Consider the following 16,345-nt stretch of genomic DNA (forward strand, 5'->3'; position numbering starts at 1 on the left):
CTCCTTACTACATTTTCCTTTATGATTGGAGTTTCAAGTATCAGATTCCCACTGTGTCCTTCCTTGTCATCTGAGTCAAGTTCTGTGTTTCTACTCTCAGAGTTACCAGTTCTCAAATCAGGCCGATATTCTTCTTATGTACAAATTGGTCTCTGGCTGTCTTTTGTTTGGGTACCTTATGGCAAGAAGCCCAAGGAATTTGAAATGTTGAGTTCCTTCAATATTGATGTGTTTGACATAGGAAAACCCAAACTACCATCTCTCCTGTGGGCCAATCATTGGAGAATTTTGGAATCAGTGAAAAACATTCTTATGTGTTGCACATAGAGGCCTACATACCCACATGCTATTGGAGAAGCTTGTAAAGAAGTAACAAAGGACAGGTTTCAGATCAAAATGTGTGAAGGACCAAGGAAGCGGAGCTGACTGGGCAGAAGCAGTGAAGTCAACCTGGCTGCAGAGAACCTGAATAGAGAAGCCTGCTTCTCATGGACAGCAAGGCTCTTTGTACAATTTAATGAGCACATTTATAGCATAGACCCCGCATACTTCCAAAAATGATGTAATATTACACATATCATTTAAAGATTTGCAAAAATGGTCTGGCCAAAATTAAGGGGGGCTGAAGGGATGGCTCACTTTGTAAGTGCTTGCTGTACAAGCATGGAGGATCTGAGGTTGATCCCCAGCACCCTCGTAAAAAGCTGCACGGGGATGGTGCAATTCCAGCTGTCATTTCAATACTGGGGATAGGGAGGTTAGGCTAACCCCAGGGTGTGTGCCCCAAATCCCAGCAAGAGAACTTGTCCAAAACTCAATGTGGATAATTTCTGTAGAACAAAACCCATCTTTAAAGTCTGGCCTCCACCTTCCATACACATGCACACCCATTCAGATACACATATATCTATATACATGCGTACCTGGACAAACATACATACACATGTACCAACACACATACACAAGAGAAAAATAGACCGTATAGAGGACTGTGCATGGGACTTCTGTTGCCACTATAGGATAAGTTAGATATCATGTCAATTACTGTGAAATGACAGATACTTGGGGGACCTGTGTGTCAGCAGTGGACTTTGAAATACACATGATCCAATCTGAGTCACCAGTGAGGATCACCTCTGGGAAAGAAAAATTATATTAATTTTTTAAAAAAATTACTGTACCTTCTTCCTTCCCTTCCTCCAGCCCCTCCCATGTCCCCCCAACTCTCACGTTGATAGTCTCTTTTTCTGTTATTGTTGCTGTTATTTTGTGTGTATGTGTGCGTGTGTGCGCGCGCGCATGTGTGTAAGCATGTGTATGCATATATATATATATATATATATATATATATTTATATAAATACAAGTTGATGAGTCTGTTTTTGTTGTTTGTGTGAATATGGTTTCAGGGCTGAAATTCCTGGACATGGCTGAAGGAATTAGGATGATTTTCAGTTTGATCTTATTACGTTTTAGTCATTGCTCAACTATTCCACAGTGAACATAATTATTTCTATAAATAGAGAGAGCTCATATAAGTAAGAATAGCTACCAAATAAGGAACTTTCCTTGTCCGTGGTACTCCCTTCAGTGTTGTAAGAGACGAGTTTATTTATTCCTCATTGCAATCCTGGCAAGTATCTATCTCTATTTTACAGTTAAGGAAACTGAGGCAGAGCAGTTATGTCACAGTCCAAAGGCACACATCAGGCTATCTGCTCCCTTAAACTGTGTCTTTGACACACCCACTTTAGTGTGCTTTCGAAAAAGCCCTCGAGTTCCAGAGTCCCTGAAGACTCCATTTGGCACCTCACAAATGTGGCGAGTTCTTCCAAAGTGAATGTTCAACCCTGTGGGGTTATTGTGGACTCTTTGAGTACAAAAGAGGAGCCTTGCTCGGCTCGCAGTGGGCTAAGCATGGAGGACAAGTATACTGTAGCCCAGTGTTCAACAGGCACCATGTTTACCCAAGTCAGTGGTCTCCGAGTTCCCTGCCCCAGAGTCATGAAGAATGACGACCAAGGAAGGATTTCAGAAGGGCAAGCAAGGGAAGCTTCACAGAGAAGTAAAGTGATAGGATCCCCCCACACACACTTCCTGCCAACCCCTGCAGCAGGGAGAGATCTCGATAAAGAGCTACCAAGTGCTACTTCGGAAATGGGCTGCATATAAATCATGCATTCCATTAGGGAAAATCTTGTTAGTGTGAATGTATGTGGGGAATTCTGGTTAGTTGATTGGTCAAGTGAAGGTATGATTGGTCAAGTGAAGGTATCCCATCTCAGAAAAAAGCCCATCCATGGGAGAAAAGCATGAAAGATTTGAGATTGTGTAGAGTTCCTTGTAAAATATCAGGGTCCTTGGAGCTGACTATGGTTTGACCGGGACATGTAGAACTTTTATTTTCTTACAACCCTCTGTCTGCCTTGCTCTGAAACCTTATCAATGGTGTAGCCATAGCCTATGGATTCTGTCTTTAACCCATTCTGGAACCCGTTCTGTTGTACTGGAAGCCACCTTCTACTGCCCTTAGGAAGCCCACACTTCTTCCCATGATGAGTCTCAGGGAACACTTCTCCAGAGCCCTTCTTCCCAAAGCCCTCTGAGCATCTCACTCTGGGACATGTTCTGAGGCCTTTGGTCACACATTTCCAAGGCCTTTGGTTGCTTATTTTATTCTTCTTTATGCTATTTTTTTTCATTTGTATAGATTTCATGCTTGATCCCTTGAACCCTGATATCTAGAGAGCCAAAGCTGATGTATAAGGGAAGAAGATTTGTGGTTGGGGCTCTCTGTGCATGCTATCTTCATGTACTCATTGAAAGCATTTTTGGTAAAGAAACAGCTATTGATCTGGCCTGTCTCACATCCCTTCCATCTATAGGCTGGGCTAGGTAGCTTATAAGTAGGGGCTTGGAACAGCAGGCTACCTGTGTCTATGGAAATTGAAAGCCCCATTCTAACAAGGACAAGACTCACTACCAAGAGAATGAGCTGTCATTATATAAGGAGACACAAGCTACAGTCACCACGATACCTTTTGGGGAAGCTTTCCCCAGTGGGCTCTGCCTAAGAGGGAAGAGCAGCAGGCCTCCAGTGGAATAAGCATCCAGCCTTAACTGGAGCATGGTAATATAAAAGTAGGTGATTTGATGAGTCAGTCAAGCTGATGATCCCCAAGGACTCCAGTGAAGCACATATCAGGGTGTATCCCAGAGGCGGGGAGGCTGATAAGTGGCCAGATTTTTATATCCCCTAGAGGAGATTCTGCCTTTTATGTTATTCATCTCATTGTGATGAGAGCTGCTTCTGTGGCCATTGCATATCACACCTACTGATATCTGGCATCTGATAGGGAACAAAAAAGGTACCATAGACCACTGGCATCCAACTTGCCTTTCTTTGGGTGTGTTTAGTCAAGCATCTATGCATGTGATTTTTAATGACAGTATAATTAGCTAACATATGGATACACCAAAAATTATTTTAAAGTTTTCCTCTGCCAAGTCATTTTCATTTTTCCAGCTGTTCATGATTACAAATCCAGGCAATGGCAAGTTCAAAGGCTGTTCAGAGCAGTACCATGGCCATACTTTTCCCTCCTTCCATGGGGAAGACAGGATTGTTATTGCTCATCACTCTCCCCTGAACTCTGTGGACCTCCCTCAAGTGTGAGGGCCACCGACTTCTAGCCTGATTATGTGCAAGGGATCCTTGGCAATACACAGTCCATTAAGATAGAAAGTGACTTTTCTAGAATGTTCCAGTCTCATAAAGTAAATTCCAACTATTGGCCTCTTCCCTCCTCTGATAGTGAGGGCAGCATATCCCCTTCTCATGGGCTCTAGGTCCCAGGGCTAAAGTGTATGGAAGAGCTACTGGGAAGGCAAAACCACAGACCCTGCCATGGCCAAGTTCTAAAACTTAAGAAATAACAATATATAATTTATACTAATGATAAATAGTTAATTTTATCTTCTGATTTAGGCAGCAGAGAGTTGGAACTTGTGTGTGTGTGTGTGTGTGTGTGTGTGTGTGTGTACCACAAGCATGAAAACTCCCTTTGAAGCCAGAAGAGGATATCACATCACCTGGAGCTGGAATTATAGGTGGCTACGAGCTGCCCAATGGCAGTGCTAAGAACCGAACCCAGGCCCACGACGAGAGCAGCGAGCGCTCTTATTTGCCGAGTCGTCTTTTCAGCCCCAGAGTGAGAGCACCTGTGCTTCCTTAGGCGAGCTTCTCAGCCTTGGGTCTCAGTTTCCCCTCCCATCAAATAGCTGTAGAAATAGAAATACAGAAGACAGTCCTTCGAGTTTTCGAATTAGTGTCTGATCCACAGGAAGCATTCAGTCAACAGTATCGCCCAGCATTGGGAATTTGCCAACAACCCAATGACATCAGTTCAGAAGGCACCTGACAGGGGTTTGGGATCCGGGTGGCTTCACTCAGGGTCATTTTTCACTGAACAAATGACAGAAGAAGACCCTGAGGCACAACAAGATCAAACAATAGCTCGTATGTGAGAGCCTTGCTGGCTTGGGGTCCCCAATGCCCCATGCTGTCCCCTCTTGAGTCTGTCTAACTCATGGAGAGTCATGAACAGTAACTTGAAATCTGTGACTACAGGGCAGAGGGCACAAAGTCCACCTAGTGAGCCCTGACAGGTGAAGACAGGAAATGGACTCTAAGGAGACAGGAAGTGCAAAGGCGTCCTCAGCGCAAGATGCCTTTTTCATGTAGCTCATTGTCAAAGCAGCTGGAGGAACAGGAACCGTAAGAGATTGGAGGTTGGTGGCCCGTGGCCTGGAACTTGAATACTGATTCCTTTAGCTAGCAGGAGGTTCCTGACACCACACCGGGTGAGGAAGAAGATGGCAGTGCCACTGACGACAGTGGAGATGAGGCTGGAGGACAACTAAGGCACAGAGGGCAGTTAGTGTCCTCTGCTTATTTACCCCTGTGTTCTGTACTACGACTGGATGAGATGGGTGCTGTGCTCAGTTGTGTGTGTGTGTGTGTGTGTGTGTGTGTGTGTTCTGTACTACGACTGGATGAGATGGGTGCTGTGCTCAGTTTTGTGTGTGTGTGTGTGTGTGTGTGTGTGTGTGTGTGTGTGTTCTGTATACGACTGGATAAGATGGGTGCTGCACTCAGTTCTGTTTGGCGGAAGAGGAAAGGAAGGCACAGAGAAAGTCATGATTTGCCCGTGATCATAAAGCTCTGTCTCTAGGGTCTATTTCTAAGTGACAGCATCCTGTCCTTCCTCACAATGAGGTGCTCGGGAAGGAGAGAATATTGTCCTTGCAAGACTAGAAGAACTCTCTAAACCTTCGCCTCCAGAAAGTATCAGTGACCCTGGCCCCGGGCCCTCCCTGGCCCCATGCTAATTGTTCTCTGCTACCAGGGGAGGGGGAGGTTGGCAGGGAGAAGCTGACATAATCTCTGACTTGCCTGGGGAACTTGAGAGGGGAAGGTCCCAAATGGCTTTAGGCAGGCACCAGAAAGAGGAAAAATGAAAACCATGTTAATGATAAATCGAGCCCGTTCTTAAAAGTTAGAAAGTAGACTTAATTAGGACCAGCTCTCTCTATCCAAAACCACAAAAGTTAAAATGGGAAAATATTTCCAGAAATGCCCATTATGTGTTGTTAAAAAATATCTAAAGTAAAATATATGTTTTATTTTATACATGCCTCCAGCTAAAAATTATGCTTTTACTCTCTCTCACAGAAGACGGGAATGCGAACCCAAATCTAGACAGCCCTGAATCAAATTTGAGGTGCTTGCAAGCCCTGCAATTTTCTATCAGCCTGATCTCACTCAAGCTCCTCCAAAGGAGGAAAGAGAGGAAAGAAATTAAAAACAAAAAACAACACACACACACACACACACACACACACACACACACACACACATCCTGAAGCGCAAACAGAGAAAGAACAGTTCCCAATGGACTGGCATGTCAGCCTTTGTTCCTAGCCCATTAAATGGCCTTTCCTGTCATGTCCCCTTGCTGCCCATGAAGGCACATCCTTCATCACCCAGTCTGCTGTCCTCCTCTGAACTCGTGGAAGGCCACAGGTAATTAGAGGAGGTCAGCCAGGGGGAGGGGAGGCCAGCCAGGCTCACTGTTCCAAGATGGGACCTCGAAAACTCAGAGGCAGGGGTACTGTTCACTGTCTTGTCAGCGAGGCTGTTAAGTGGGTGACCATCAGAAGCTGATTCATGCTGTGGAAAAAGAGTTACTGTCTCCCCAATGCCCCCCAATCTTTTAAACTACTGTTTAGAAAAACATCTTGAACTTGATTATCTTTTGAAAAATGATTTCTTTGTGACAAATCGGTACCCCTTTTGAAAACCAACTTGTCCCCCAGAGACATCCTTGCTTGTTGATAGTTTTAGCAGATTGTCTGGAGTTCATTCTCTGACCTCTGGGCTCATCAACATCCTGAGGCCTCTCTTGTTGCTGCCCCTGAGTGGTTCACTTGTGCACCCCAAATCATAGTTGAAAAATCATTTGTCCATACTCACCACGCTCCCATTGTCCAGGAGCAGGAGAGGTGCTGGTCTCTCCCCTGGAGAGCTGATTTAGAGTTCTGTGTGCAGCCTCAGAAGCATGAAGAGTCAGTGGGAATCTTGTCTGGACTTTGTACAGGGGACTTCTGTTTCTAGGCACCCAATGACGTGGAAACCTGGGGAGGCACTAATTCCCAATTTCACTTTCTTGTTCCAGCTACGAAATGCCATGGTGAACCGGAAGACAGGGAAGTTCTCCATGGAGGTGAAGAAGACCGTGGACAAAGGGGTACCTTTTTCTCAAACATTCTTGCCACTTCATTAAAACAAACCAGTGTGAAAAATTAGCTCTGAAGGTTCTCTTTGGAATAAATATCTTTCGTCGAGCTCATTTCTCTCTTGTCTTTACTTATCTCAAACAAGATTCATGTAGTAGTAGTATTAACCAGATCGTAATATATCCATTTGTTTTTATTGATTTCTGAAAAAACGTCATCTAGCAGACTAACCCTGTTTTCTTTTCTCTATGACTTTTTCCCCCCCCCCGATCTAGAAACGGGTTTTGGTGATGACAAATGACTACTATTATACAGACATCAAGGGTACTCCTTTCAGGTAGAGCTGACCATAATCATGGACATTTCATCAGACCTCTCAGTGTGTTTGTACCCAACCTGCTGGCCTCTCAGAGCTCATCATCTGAGGATAACAAACACCCTGCCCAAAGGCTGGAAAGAGTGAGGAAGGGGCTTTGCCCAGGCTGCTCTTTGTCTTTGTTCTAGAAGGGGGAAGATGGTTCAGGCCTACCCCAAACAACCCATCCATTTGCCACAGCTTCGCATCCCACTCCCAACACAAAATCTTCGGGGCTCCCACCGAGGGTGGAGGAGACCAGTTCAGAGGGTCACCAGGTTCCTTATACCATCTCACTTGCTACCTCCTAAGACCTATTTCTCACCCTTTATTTTCATGACCTGGTAATCCTCCTGCGGATGGCATTTCATCCCCACCTTGTGCTTCTGTTTCAACCCTTCTGAGTGTCCTTCTGTGTCGTCTCTCTCTTATAGTTCTAAAAATACGATTTTGTCTCGTGGCCTGCTTTCGGATGTGTATGGAGTATTCTAAAGTGGCCTGCTACTGTTAACTCCATGTTGTTATGTGATTTGTAGAAAACAACAGCAACAGCTTCTTTTAGTAGGATTGCTTCATGCTCTTGAGCTGGTGTCTTTCAAAGTCAAGGAAGCATTAACCAGTATAGATGAGTCTGAAAAGTAAACTCTAGCATCATTGTCACCCATTGCCAAGGAATGTGACCAGATGCAACTTGGAACCAGGAGGAGTCAAGGAACACATGAGCCACTAAATGGCTTTGCCAAATGAAGGGACTGTTTTTAGAGAAGCAGTCTCTTACTTTACGGCAAAACAGAAAGGCATTTAAATCAAGCCAATAAGAATGTGGGAAAGCTGTTAGACCAGGGAGTGGACCGACCAGGCTAACAAGGCAGCCATATGGCCATGCTGCTGCACTTGAATGTTGCTGGCATTTTTTGGGTTTGCTCTTGAGAAGGGATCCATTTTTCTGGGGTCTGGGAGTCTCTGCCTAGTTCAGAGCAGAGGTGTGTAAGGTGGTAGCAGGGAGCAGGGTGTGTGGCCTTGGGAGGACATCCAGGGGAAGGCTTTCTGGAGGGGCAAGCCATTGGCCACAAATCTTGCAAACACAACAGCAGCCAATTGCCGCTGGCATTTCCAATCAGAAATGACTTTGAAGCAGCTGCTTGGGCCTAAGAAAAACCAACACCCACTATAATCAGTGAGGTTTTTGAAAGTAAACTGTTGGAAAAATTGTTTACAGAACATGAAATGGAAATGTGAAAATGGAAAATAAAATTTAAAAAAATGCTAGCCCACAAGTCTATTCCAGTCACTGCCCTGGACTTCAAGGTTTGCTTTGTTTCTCTGCACAGTTTAGGTGTGGCGCTCTCCAGGGGCCATGGGAAATACTTCTTCCGAGGGAATGTAACCATCGAAGAAGGTAAGGCACAAACTTGGGTTGGCTTATCCTTGGGTATGGGGAGGAAGGCCCTGAGCCGGTGCTGAGAGAACGGAAGAGCGTGTGAGCCTTTCAAGCCGCGGGCTACTAATTTGGGCACTTGAGTCAAACCATTGCCCACTTCATGCTTCTTTTCCTGCCAGTTTTGTGTGGGTTCCTTAACGGTGGGAACCCCTGCCAGTGGCTGGTTTTATTGTATTCTTTTACCCATAAAGTTGTGGAGGCAAAATTGTGGGAACCTCATACCACCTTGATTCTCATATATTCAATGCTAGAGGAAGAACTAAATGAATGTAAAAACACAAGTCTAAGGAGAAGCAATGCACAGAAAGATCCGGAAGTCTTTGCTTTCAGCATAGTTGAGGCACCCATCTCATTGGTTTTGTGTTATCCTTTGCCCAATGGAAATGTGACCACTGAAGAGATTGACAGAGGTTGGGAAGCGGAAGTAGGGTCTGGTAGCTCTAAGATCTTCCATCTTTATAAAGCACAGGCGCACAGTGACTCCCGTAAACTTTAGTCATCCCCAATCTGTAAAGTATGAAGTTGCTGTCACAGAAATTGTCCTTTACATCCCCAACAACCCACAAATCCTAAGCAGGTACCACCTCCAGTACTGTGAGCATTTGGAGTTGGGTGAGTGTGGTATTTAAATGGCTCTTTTTCTATAAATGATTTTGAGTAAGGTACTTACTTAACGTGGTCTTTGGGTCAGGTCCATCTGCTGATTGGCTTTGCAGTGTTTCCCAGGCACTAGGTTTTAGCTGACAAGGAGCCACGATGTCAGATGGAACAGAAGGTAGAGTAGAGGGGTCCATTGGGTACTGGACAGAAACAAGGATATACCCATCCAAGAGCCAAACATATGGCCTCTTTTCTCAAGGATGCATAAGAGAATATGGGTCAACCTGTGGTCTGGACAAGATATACTCTACAGGATGTATTCTTAGAAGCCATGTTTCAATTTCTAGAACTTTCTAGTCCCATGGGCTATGTATAACTTTGAGGGCATCAGTAATCCTGAAGCAATAAAATTCATGCCCAAGCCATTTGAGATGAAACAGAGAAAATGATTCATGGTCAGAGCAGGAGGAGGTCTTTAGTGGACCATTTGCCTCTCTTGTGTCTGTCCCTTTAGCCTATCTCTCCCTTGCTCTCCCTCTGTCTCTATCTGTCTGCCTGTCTATCTACCTCTCTCTCTCCCTTCCTCTTTCCCTCCCTCCCTCCCTTCCCCTCCTTCCTCCTTCTAGCCCTCCTTCCCTCCATTGTCTGTTTTTTTGCTCTCTCTCTCCTCTCTGGCTTTCCTCCTGCACACAGTTGTCTTGCAGTCTTTTGGACCATATTTCTGGTGACTACCTCCTTCCTGTGTGTTCCACAGCTGTTAGGCTGAGCCATCACTTGAGAGAATTTCAGAACTAAGCAAGAAATTAGTTTGAATACTTAGCAGAGTGCAGGGGGAGGGAGTGTCTGGTTATCCACACAAATGAGATCAGATCTTCCTCTCCCCGTGGGTCCTCTGTAAATAAAAGGACTCAGCCCTGTCAGCTCCCTGAGCAAAAGAACCCAGGAAAGATGATTTCGCTGAGGTTGCTAGCCAAAAGTTCTCATCTGTGAGAGCTGTGGTCTGATCATAGCTCTCTTCTGTTCCTGGAATGGAAAGTTCTTTGAGGATGGCACCCATATTCCAGGAGTTCTGTAGCTAGGAAGGCTCCTCTGCAGGATGACTGGGTTCCCACATACTTTGCCAATGCCTGCTGCTACCAAGGTGATGAACAGCAAGGTTTGCTCAGAACGGTAAGAGGTCAGGGCTGAGGGTTTAGCTCAGGGGTAGAGCATTGGCCTTGCAGGCACCACATCCAGGGTTCAGTCCCCAGTACCCCTAAAACAGCGTTGAAGTTTGAAGCCTGAGCTGGTCTTCCTACTAATACTGTGTCTCTTCAAAACCTCCTTTGACATGTTGCTTCTTTTATATAGTTGTATACAGTGATTATTGAATCAATTGGGTACATGTTATTAGTCTCAGCTTCCTTACAGGAAAGCTGATAGATAAACTAGTATTCAACAGCTTACTTCCTATAGAACTAAACAATATTATGTTGTACGTCTAGTATTTTTGACATTTGCATTTGGCGAGGATTGGAGTACAGTGAGTCATTTGAGAAACTGACTTCCTGAAACATTACAAACGTTGTAACAGTACCTACGCATATTAGGAAATGTTGGTCTGCAGATGACCCACTGAAATCAGAGGAAGAGGCTGGCTCTGCAGAGTGTCTTATCTCATTAGTGTTGCTGTTTCAAAATGCTGGAGGTGAAGTATCCTCTAAAACATTTATTTAGCTATGATATTAGAGGAGTGAATTTCAAGATTGGGTGGCCACATTCAGTTGGCTTTCTGGCAGCAACACAACACAGAAAGGTGGAAAGGAATATTACTGTGTAGAAGAGGGCCTCTCATACAAATGAGGAAGCAAGAGACCCATTTCTGTGAGCACTGCATTAATCTCTTCAGGGCGTAGTAACCCCATTACCTAATCACTTTCATTAAATCCTGCTCTTAAAAGTTCCTACCCTCTCAATGCTGTCTTATCAGGGTTCAAGTTCCCAACACACACACACAAACACACACACACGCACGCACGCACGCACGCACGCACACACACACACACACACACACACACACACTCACACAGACCCTTGGAAGACAAACCATATCAAAACAATAGCATATATCAGGAAGTCTGGAGTATTCTATGAAACTTCCAATGCCAGCCTCAACTCTACTAACTACTTTTCTAGACAGATAACTCACTTTTACTTAGAATCCTTTAACAACTACTAGCCTTCTTTGCTCGCTGAAAATAATTGAGTATTAACAATCTCATATATTTCAACCCATAATATCATCCTCATAACTATGTGTCAGGTAAGGACTATATCATTCTTGTTTAGTGCATGAAGAAAATACGGAGAAGTAAACTTGTTAGCCTCACACAGGAGTTAAATGGCCTGGCCCAGTTCTCAGTTCAGACTCCATGGAGCTCCAGAATCTGTCTCCCTGGCCATCCCATTAGATATGCCCTTCATTTTCATAAGGCTGAGATTTCTCTGGGATGAACACCAAAGGAATGTGGCGGTGCTGGCCACAGCAGGGTGAGAGCATGATCTGGATGACTCTTTACATATGTCCAGAATCCTTGTTTATCCTAGAATATTTGAGGTCTACAGGAGGAAGAGGAGAAGAAAGAGTGATACTTAATAATGCTTTGTCCTTGGCTTCCAGGCCTACATGACTTAGAACATCCTGATGTGTCCTTGGCAGATGAATGGTAAGACTCTGAAAGTCCTTCAGCAGCTTCAGGATTTGTTGCCCTCTTACCCAGTTTTCCTGGTTCAAATGCAAAGTGGGAAGATGCTGTGAATATTTATATGTTCTCCTTTGGGACCCTGTCACATTCTTAGGTCCTACTGCAACACTGACCTGCACCCAGAGCACCGCCATCTGTCTCAACTGGAAGCTATTAAGCTCTACCTCAAAGGCAAAGAGCCTCTACTTCAATGTGAGTGTGCTCTCAAAGTATGCTGTGGTTGTGGGGAGGGACGGGAGCTGCAAAGTCATCAAGGGGGCTCAGGTTTCAAGAGCAGCCTTTGCCTTTGTACACATTGTCCGTCATACCTAGCCACGTCTCTTCCTATAGGAAAACATGAGAAATAATGTAAGTTATAACCACAGTATTCTCAACCACATTGGATCTGCACTCCCAGACCATCTAGTTAAACAGCTGGGTAAGATGGAGATGATGAAGGTGGACAGAGATTGCACAGCTCTCCTATTCTAGCCCCCTTCTACAAATAAGGAACTGGGGCTGGCCAAAGAACTACCCCATGCAAATACCTCGGTCTCATGGTCCTCCAAGAGTGGGCAGTGCCCCCAGCATCTGACGCCTCTTGTTCTGTTCCTACCAATGGCCCTTGCAAATGCTCTGTGAGAACTAAATGGCTGGTGACCATGGCCCAGGGGTAGAAGCCCTACCTACTGAAAGACAGGAGCTCTGGATGCTCCCCTAAGGCCTGAGCAGACCCTCCCCATGACAAGGTAGTTTAAGTAGCTGCAACATGAACAGAGGGATTCACCAAAAAGAAGCATAGTACCTGCTCCCCCTTCAGTGGGCATCACTTATCAATGATGAGAAACCTGCTTGACATGTGGTGTCTTACAGAATAACCAAAGCAGTTCCAGCAGAGGTGTGTGGAGACTCTCCAGCCACGCACTGACAGTTTCATGGGCTGGATCTGCTTTTGGGGTTATCCTCTGGTAGGAAAAGGTTCAGATGGGCAACAGATGAACCAGTTTTTCATTTCTTTGAACTTGCTAATTACTATATCAAAAAACATATCTCAAGCATAGAGATACTATGAAAATGTATTTTTAAATTAAGATTTTGTTTAAATCATTTTTTATGTGTATGGGTGTTTTGCCTACATGCATACCTACATGCACCACCTGAGTGTCTGGTGCCCACAGAGACCAGAAGAGAGCATTGGATCCCCTAAAACTGGAATTACAGATGGTTGTGAGCCACCGTATGGGTGGGGGCTCAGAATTAAACTCAGAGCCTTCATGAGAGCAGTGAGTGGTCTTAACTGCCGAGTCACCTGGCCAGCTCCAAGTTCAGCTTTTGTTAGTCACCCCTTAGCTTCTTAATATGTTGTGATGTTTGCTTCAGGTGCTCATTAAGGAAGAAACATCAGAGTTAGTACTGAAGGCTTTGTGTATCCCTGCCCTGCCCCCCCCCAAAGAATGACTGTCTATATTCAGTCATCATTCTCATGTGTCTTGCTCAGATTGTTACTGTTTAAGTGGGTTTCCATGAACAGTGTATGGCATTCTTTTCGTTACCTTGCATATTAAGGGTGTATACAGAATTTACCATTCCTCATCCCAAACTCTAGAATCCCTAATCTGAAAAGTGTTTAAGCAATACTAGTAGCACTACAACAGGCAGAAAATTCACTTGTTTTATGGACGAAATCACCTTAAAATGTTGTTTGCAATTATATGCAGATTTTATATTTGAGGTATATGAGAAAAAAATGAATTTTGTGTTTACACCCATGTCATACTCCATATCTCAGTATGTATTCCAAATATTATAAAATCCCCAAAGTCTGAAATATGAGGTATTTTGGGATCAGACATTTAAGTTAAGAGACCCTCAGGATGTTATATTATATGAATTACTACATACAACAGTATAATGTATAGATCTATGTATAGCTCCCATTTACTCTTCATACTTATGAAGTTTATTTGTGTGGATCATTTGTCTTGATTGAGTTTGTTTGCCTTATCCACAGGATTCTGCTATATAATCACATCTGAACTTTTTCAGCATCTTTCTGACAATGTGTGAAATTGTTTATAGTGTTTACTTTTTACCCTTTGTACTCTCTCATAAATGGAATACTGGCCTGCCTCTAAGAAGCCTCTCTTAGACTCACAATCTCCTACCATTTAGCCTCTTCTACAGCACTGTGCCCAGTAGCCTTTTGGACAGGCACAGCTATCCCCCATTAAAATGAGAGAAAGTCTTCAATGGAAGAAATCACATGCTATGAGTTCCCATAATTCGCGTCCCCTTCTGAATGCAGAGCACTAAACAAGTGATAGCTGTAGGAAGGGCCAGAGGCAGCTTTTCCAGGGGTTCTGGCTCCCCATCTTCAAAATTAGCACTCAGCACGCTGGCCCTGGCATGAACTGTGAGCCGGGAGAAGAGAGCAGAAAACTGAAGTGTGGGACGCCCAAGCCTTTCTGCTTGCTACTGTCTGGTCCCATTGCTCGGGGCCCAGTGCGATTACTAGTGTATCAAGTATCAGGCTGTTTCATATTTTGAGCCAGTGGGAAGTTAACTCATAAAGCAATACCCTGTATAAGAACATAGCCTGCTGACCCCACAAACCAGCCCCATGAACCTCAATGGTGCCTTTCCTTGGAGTCTAGCCAGAGCCTTCTTGTCTTCTGTCCCTCCTAATAGGTGACAAAGAACTGATCCAAGAAGTCCTTTTTGATGCTGTGGTGAGCGCCCCTATCGAAGCCTATTGGACCAGCCTGGCCCTCAACAAATCTGAGTAAGTGGCTGCATGTGTCCGCCTTTGTGGACATTTCCGCACAAGCTCCAAAATATGGTTATGGTTTAAGGAACTAAACTGTTTTAGGAGCCTGGTGTTAAAGTTTTTTAATTTCCCCCTAAGCTCCAAACCGCAAAGAGCTAGAGCAGTGTAGCGGCACGAGCTTGGATGGCAGGCTCCTGGACTTGACATGGAATTTGTTTGAGTTTTAACGTTACATGAAATTCAGTCCGTGGAGGTAGGGTGACACTTCCGAAGGGGGGGTTGGTGGGAGGAGCTCCCTGCCTTGCCACAGCCCCTCCCCCTTCACAGGCTGCTGTGAACTTGGGAGGAGGCCAGAGGAGGGTGTAAGGAGGCTGAGGAAAGGGGTGACTCTTTTCAGTGGGGTGTCAGTTACAGCTCTGTGGTTTTCTATCTGAAGTGGAGGAGGGGGTGCAGGTGGGGGAAATCAAGAATAGTTGATGTCAGAAACCAGGGCCAGCACTGTGTTAGCAGCTTGTTATTGTATTACTTTTCACTATTCACCCTCCGTAGACCCTTAAGTGGTACAGTATATCCAGTTCTCTTTGGGTTCCTATTCTTCATTAGTTTCTTCCTTTGCTTTTGCCTTCCCTTCCATTACATCTATGGTTCATTCTCTCATTGCCATTCATTCATCCATTCTTCATTCATTCAAGAAGTGTGTATGTTCTGTGTGTACTCGCCAGGCAATGGCATAGCAGAGATCACCCGGACAGAAGACACAGTGGTCGCTCTCCTGGCTTCTATGGTATATGAAGTCATTTACACTTGTGTTAACTGTAGTGAAGACAAGAAGACAGGTACACTATGACAAGGCCTACGGTAGATGGGGGCAAGGGGAACTTCAGGAAGATGGACTGGCAAGACTTAGAGCCACTAGATGAGAAAACACATTTGAAGCATTAGAGGTTGTTACAGAAATGTGGGGGGCAGGGAGGGAGTGGTATCAGGCAATGACAGGAGGCTGAAGCAGCCTGGGGAGCTCTGGACCTTGAGGGTCCGAGTAGAGATTTTGGAATTTCTTTTTTTACTTTACTACTATTATTGTTGTTGTTGTTGCAGTAGCGGGGATTGAATCTAGTGTGTGGCACATGTTAGGCAAATGTTCTACCACTGAGCTGTATCCCCTGCCCTCAAGATTTTGGATTTTATATTAAGAATCTTGGAAAATCATTGAAGGCTTTTAAGAAAGGAATAGGTCAAACAGATTTGCTTTTGTTTTTATATAATCAAGCTCTCTATTGCTGTATATAAAATGGGGTATAATGGGGTAAAACAGCAGCACAGGCTCTGTGATACCCAGGTATCTACCATATGTCCCAGGCCAGTGGGCACAAACAGATGATGCCCACATATGGCTTGCTCCAATGCTTGAGATCCTCCACCTCTACACCAGGACATGCTGGTGGTTGGTGTGTGAGCCAAGAGAGGCTGAGCCTCCTGCTTCCATTCCCAGATTAGCACAATGAGCACTGGGAAGATAGAGTTCTTTTCCAGAATAGAAGAGGAGGAGGAGGAGCAGACTAGCCACACATGGCCAGAGCCTTTCAGACACTGGGGCTGGAGTCTCACCAGGGAAAACTTGAGGTGTGCAGTCTAGTGTGAGGCTGGGGTTCCATGGAGAGA

The 16,345-nt window shown here is 44.8% G+C and overlaps 1 protein-coding gene across 4 annotated transcripts in view; it reads left to right on the forward strand.

Annotated features, from left to right (window-relative positions):
- Nucleotides 1-16,345, forward strand: part of Cacna2d3 (calcium voltage-gated channel auxiliary subunit alpha2delta 3) — an 844,969-nt gene that overhangs the window by 674,415 nt on the left and 154,209 nt on the right. For all 4 annotated transcript variants that reach the window (XM_028882449.2, XM_028882447.2, XM_028882448.2 and 1 more), the window contains 6 exons: nt 6,737-6,808; nt 7,073-7,134; nt 8,484-8,551; nt 11,853-11,898; nt 12,032-12,129; nt 14,605-14,698. In XM_028882449.2, coding sequence (XP_028738282.1) covers nt 6,737-6,808; nt 7,073-7,134; nt 8,484-8,551; nt 11,853-11,898; nt 12,032-12,129; nt 14,605-14,698 — 440 coding nt within the window. The remainder of the gene's footprint in view (nt 1-6,736; nt 6,809-7,072; nt 7,135-8,483; nt 8,552-11,852; nt 11,899-12,031; nt 12,130-14,604; nt 14,699-16,345) is intronic.

This window comes from Peromyscus leucopus, chromosome 9 (genome assembly GCF_004664715.2).
Source record: "Peromyscus leucopus breed LL Stock chromosome 9, UCI_PerLeu_2.1, whole genome shotgun sequence".
Lineage (NCBI taxonomy): Eukaryota > Metazoa > Chordata > Mammalia > Rodentia > Cricetidae > Peromyscus > Peromyscus leucopus.